General features: G+C 35.4%; 1 protein-coding gene across 1 annotated transcript; it reads right to left on the reverse strand.

The window, feature by feature from the left end:
- Positions 1-2198: 2198 nt before the first annotated feature.
- On the reverse strand, positions 2199-5847 carry LOC132066399 (uncharacterized). The gene is made up of 4 exons (XM_059459718.1): positions 5793-5847; positions 4339-4553; positions 4052-4269; positions 2199-4008 (listed from the first exon to the last, which is right to left on the reverse strand). The coding sequence occupies exons 1-4, from the start codon at positions 5845-5847 to the stop codon at positions 3066-3068; spliced, it is 1431 nt and encodes a 476-aa protein (XP_059315701.1). The 3' UTR covers positions 2199-3065.
- Between the last annotated feature and the right edge of the window lie 215 nt (positions 5848-6062).

Raw genomic sequence — 6062 nt, forward strand, 5'->3', positions numbered from 1 at the left:
AAAAGAACTTTAGCAAGGCACCCCCACACTTTTAAATATTTCAAATTAGGTTTATAACTTTTCCACAATTCATAAGGAGTTTTGCCTGTTCTTTAATGAGGAATTCTATTTTGTAAATGACATGCAGATAAAATAGTTTCACCCCACAAATTATAAGGTGCATTAGAAATAACTAACATGGAGTTCATCATTTCCTTCAATGTTCTATTTTTCCTTTCAGCTACTCTATTAGACTCAGGTGAGTAAGGCGGAGTTATTTCATGAATAATACCTTCTTTTTCACAAAAAAACATTTAAGGACAAATATTCTCCACATCTATCAGATCTAATTCTCTTGATTTTTCTACAAAGCTGATTTCAACCTCCATTTTATAAGAAATAAACGCATTAAAAGCATCATCTTTATTTCTAAGCAAGTACAACTTAGTAAATAAAAAAAAATCATCAATGAAAGTCACATAATATCTTTTACCACCTCTAGTCATAGTCTGCTTTAACTCACCTAAATCAATGTGAATCAAAGATAATAATTCAGTTTCTCTATTTACTAGAAAAACAAGACTTTTTAGTAATTTTAGCTTCAGCACATATTTCACACTTGTTAAAATTATTTGAGTCTAAACCAAATATTAAACCTAGTGACTGCATTTTCTTTATATATGCGGTATTAACATGTCCTAGTCTAGCATGCCACAAAGAAATAGACTCAACCATATAAAGGAAGTAAATGCATTTTCACATATAACATTAGAAACATTAAGCACAAATAGACAACGGTTCCAAGATCCTTTGCCCACCAAAATATTATTTTTGGTCAACACAACCTCATTTTCTTCAAAAGAAACCTTCACCCCAACTTTTCCTAATCCCACAGAGATCAAATTGGTTCGGATATTAGGAACATGCAACACATCACTCAATGCCAGAGTTTTACCAGATGTGAGTTTGAGAAGAACTTTTCCTTTCCCAGGAACTTGAGGTGTTCTTGAGTCACCAAGATAAACAGTTTGTTCTCCTTCATCAACTTGGGTGTATGATACAAAATTATTTTTATTTACGCAAGTGTGCCTTGTAGCACCAGAGTCTATCACCCAGTTTCTCATATTGGCCTCAATATTTATTTCTGAAATGACCGCAATAATTATATCATCCGCTTCAGTCAAATTTATTTTTGACTTACCGGGATTGTTATTTCTAGCAAAAATTCTCTTGTGTATTTTGCATGAAGGTTTTATTATTGTCTTTGAGATTGTAACCATGTCTATTTACATACCTGAATTTTGGTATCGTCATTTGGCTAAATTATGAACATATTAATGCATCTGCAACACCATGAACATCTGGCAAGATGACAGGAATAGAAGCAGCCAAAACAACACTAACATCGGTATTACCAATAATTTCACGAGTGATATTATTTGCAATAGTTTCTTAGATTGTTGGGAAAACTACAAAATAAAACTAGTATAATAATAATAACTATTATTTGTTTAGAAAACTAATAGTACTGAAAATATAATATTGCAATAATAGCATTTTAAATAACAGCACTTGAAAAATATAATTATTACTACGATAATATATTTAGCAAATATGACTTGAGTCGTGCTAGACACTGTCCTAAGAAACTATTTCAGCAAAGTGAAATGTTTCCCTAGGATTAAACAAGCCCTTCTCTAATTAATTAGAGGATATAAGAATCAACAAAATTAAATTATACCAGCAAGTTATATTAAGGGAATAAAAGAAAGAGCAACTAATTTATTTTATGGGCAATTATTAAAATAAAGAGGAAGACGTTCGATATTAGAAAGGGAGGAGGAGGAGGAGGATTCTTTTTGGTGTGTGTTTACTGGAGCTAATGAGAGTCTATTTATAGGCTAAAGAAATATATCTCTACAAGACAAGTCTACACACTTGTCTTCTAAAAGCTCAAGAAAGTGTCACCTATCCTATATTTATGATATCTAATCTCAATTGCCAAGTGGCAAAAATTATTGAAATATCACTACAGATACCTCCCAAATCACATATATGTCTCCTGACGAGGAAACTGCCCCATTAATATTCAATTTGATGAAGTTGGCGGATCCAGAATTTTTACTCAGGGGGTTCATGTGAAATTATCTAACTATACGATGAAGGATTGAGCTACAAGCTCATCCATGGAGTCATACACAACCAGAGAAAGAAAGCAATGAAGAGAAAACCTTATTATCTGAGAGAGGGAAAATATAATCGTCCATTTACATCAATGAGAAAGAAGAGATATTTGTATCCAAATATGTGCCAGCTGTTGCTTACTTGACAGCTGGCCCAAATGCACACATGTGCACTTCTAACTAACTATAACAAACTCTCAACTCATCTAACAATTTGCAATTTAATTCACTCAGCTACAACAACATATTTCAATATTCCCCTTCAAGCAGGAGGGTGAAAGACATCTACGACTCCAAGCTTGGATAGAAGAGAGTGACGTTGAGCTACTCTCAGGCCCTTGGTCAATAAATCTACAAGTTGAAGTTTGGTGTTAAGGTATGTGGGCAGTACAAGTCCTTTTTTGAGTTTCTCACGCACAAAGTGACAATCTATTTCAATGTGCTTTGTGCGTTCGTGAAAGATGGGGTTTGTAGCAATTTGAATAGCTACTTTGCTATCACAATGCAGCTGAATTGGTAATTTCACATCAACTTGTAATTCTTGTAGTAGACCAACCAACCAGACTATCTCTGAAACTGCTGCAGCCATACTTCTATATTCAGCTTCTGCTGAGCTGCAATTGACATTGTGTTGCTTCTTTGATTTCCATGAGATCAAAGATCCACTAAGATGAACTATAAAACCAGTAACTGATCTCCTTGTATTAGGACGAGGAGCCCAATCTGAGTCACAGAACACTGACATCCAGTGATTGGACATCTTTTCAACAATATTCCTAGCCTTGGTGATCCTTTAACATACCTTACTACTCTCAAAGCTGCTTCTCGATGTGATTTTTTAGGCAACTGCATGAATTGACTAAGAACTTGGACTGCAAAACAGATGTTAGGTCTAGTAATAGTTTAGTCTATCAACTTTCCAAACAACTTCTGATAAGCTACAGTATCTTCCAGTATATGATTATTTATGTTCCTAACTGCTGCATCATAATCAACAGATGTTAACTTGGTGTTTGCTTCCAATGGAGTGGGTGAAACCTTAGAACCATTAAGCCCCACATCAGCTATCAATTCTAATGTGTACTTCGTTTGGTTTAGCAATATTCCACTCTTGGACCTCATTACTTCTATACCCAAGAAATATTTTAGAATTCCCAGATCCTTTACCTTGAATTGACTCTGTAGATACTTCTTTGTTTCTTCAATAAGTGTTGGACAACTTCCTGTGATGAGTAGATCATCTACATATATCAACACTAACACCATGCCTCTACCCTTCTGTTTAGTGAAAAGAGAGTGATCATGTGAGCTTTGACTGTATCCTGCACCTATCAAGGCAGTGGTCAACTTGATGTTCCACTGCCTTGATGCTTGTTTAAGCCCATATAATGACTTCAAAAGCTTGCAAACTCTTTTCTCCCCTTGTCTGTGAGAACCTTCTGGAAGTGACATGTATACGTCTTCATCTAGATCCCCTTGTAAGAATACATTATTAACATCCATCTGAAATAGTTCCCAGTCATTTGCAGCTGCAATACTTATTACTGTTCTGACAGTAATCATTTTTGCCACAGGTGAGAAGCTTTCATGGTAGTCTAAACCTTCTCTTTGTGTATAACCCTTTACAACTAGTATTGTTTTGTATTTGTCTATGTCTTCATTTTTCTTAAGCTTTATCTTGTACACCATTTTTACCCAATGGTCTATTTTCCTGGAGGAAATTCTACCAGATCCCAAGTATGATTTTCTTCTAATGCATCCACCTGGTTTTGCATTGCCTCCACCCACAACTTGTTTTGAGAAGCCTCTTTGATATTCTTTGGCTCCATAACAGCAGAGAAACTTCCTAAATAAGCTTGATATGCAGGTGACAAATGTGAGTAAAATACATTGTTGGATAATGAGCACAATTAGACTTGTGTGTGATCACATAGTCAATGTGCCATATTAGAGGTCTTGTATTTTCGCTAGGTCTCACAGCAACCTCTTGTGTAGGTTCACCAACATCTATCTTAGGAGCATCAGTAGCAACAAGCAACAAGTCTGGTACTGGTGGTTCAGCCTGCACAACACCTTGTTGCTCAAGATGTTCAACTGGTAGCTCAGCCTACACAACACCTTGTTCTTGTTCTTCATGGTTATCTATATTAGCAGTAGTCTTATATTATTGTTCAACTTGTTCAGCATCTTGGTGTTCAGCATTTTCATCATGAACCATAGTAGGTTCAACCTGTTCAGTAGTTTCATCATGAACCATAATAGACGGTTCAATGTCACTTGCAGGAATTGATGAAGGAGATGCTACTATGGTCACATCTGCTCCTCTTGCTTCATCAATGAAAGGAGAAAAAACAAACATGTCCTCTTCATTTGTGATAGCTGCATCTGGATCTTTAAATGGAAAATCATCTCTCTAAAGGTGACATACCTACTGACAAATATAACTTTAGCATCAAGATCAAACAACATATATCCCTTTTGTGTTTCTGAGTATCCTATTAATACTAAATTTCTTGCCCACACAACAAACTTGTCACCTCTTGGCAACATGCTAGCATAACAAAGACACCCAAATACTCTCAAATGATTTATTCTAGGCAACTTACCAAATATAATTTCATATGGATTCTTTCCCTCCAAAACGACATGAGGTAGTTTATTAATCAAATAAGTTGTGCTCTTGATACAATCTCCCCAAAAATGAATAGGAATACCACTTTGGAATCTTAGGGATCTAGCCACCTCCAGAATATGCTTGTGTTTTCTCTCTACTATGCTATTCTGTTGAGGTGTATAGTGACGACTACTTTGGTGTATAATGCCATGTGATGCTAGCAAATCAACACACTTTGAATTAAAAAACTTTGTTCCATTGTCTGATCTTAGAATTTTAATGCTATCTGAAAACTGATTCTTTATAAGGCAAAGAAAATCAGACAATACACCAAAAACCTCACTCTTAGATTGAATCAAACAAGTCCAAATACTTGCTGTAATCATCAATAAAGGTAACAAAATATTGTTTTATATCATATGTGGGTGTTCTATAGAGGCCGCACAAGTCTAGATGAACTAGTTGAAAACAAGTTGTAGTTTTACTAACACTGATAGGAAATTTCAGCCTATGATGCTTTGCTAGGGGACATATATCACAATGTTCTTGAATAGAATTGTCTGTCATGGTTTGTAGTAATGGTATATTTTTCATTGCTCCAAACTAAAGGATGGCCAAGCCTCATGTGCCAAAGTTTTCCATCTTTATTGATTATAACTGAAGTTGCTGCACCTATTGTGGTGTTATTATTTGTGCTAGTTTCTGCAAAATATACAATCCTTCTATTTCTCTACCAATTCCCAATAGAGACCGTGAAATTTACATAAATCAAGTAGAAAAATAACAGCACATATCAATTCCTTGGTAATTTTTGACATTGATAATAGGTTGAATTTGAACTTAGGTATATGTAACACATTGTGAATCTTCTGTCCACCTAGAATCACTGCATTATCTGCATGTGTTATCTGTGTCCTATCACCTGTTGGTTTCTGCACTTTATTCTTTGTGTTGATCTTCTAAACGTCTAAGGGCTGATAATAGTTCTTTGCAAGGTGTGATATGGTGTGAAGTACCTGAATCCACTATCCATTCTAAAGCATCTGACAATAGAGATGCCATACCTGCCATGTTGGATGTGAATTGTGTAGGTGTTGATTCATTGAGCCTGTTCTTAATGTTCTGGTACTGCTCCTCAATAAACAGTCCTCCAGTCCTATGTTGAACAACATTAGATGTACTGCCTCAATTTTTGGTTTGATAAGCATTGAAAGTTCCTGCTCCATCAGTTGTAGTTATGTTAGCATAAGGCTTGAACTCATTGCCTTGTCCACTCTTCTTTTTGC

Source organism: Lycium ferocissimum, chromosome 8 (genome assembly GCF_029784015.1).
Source record: "Lycium ferocissimum isolate CSIRO_LF1 chromosome 8, AGI_CSIRO_Lferr_CH_V1, whole genome shotgun sequence".
Lineage (NCBI taxonomy): Eukaryota > Viridiplantae > Streptophyta > Magnoliopsida > Solanales > Solanaceae > Lycium > Lycium ferocissimum.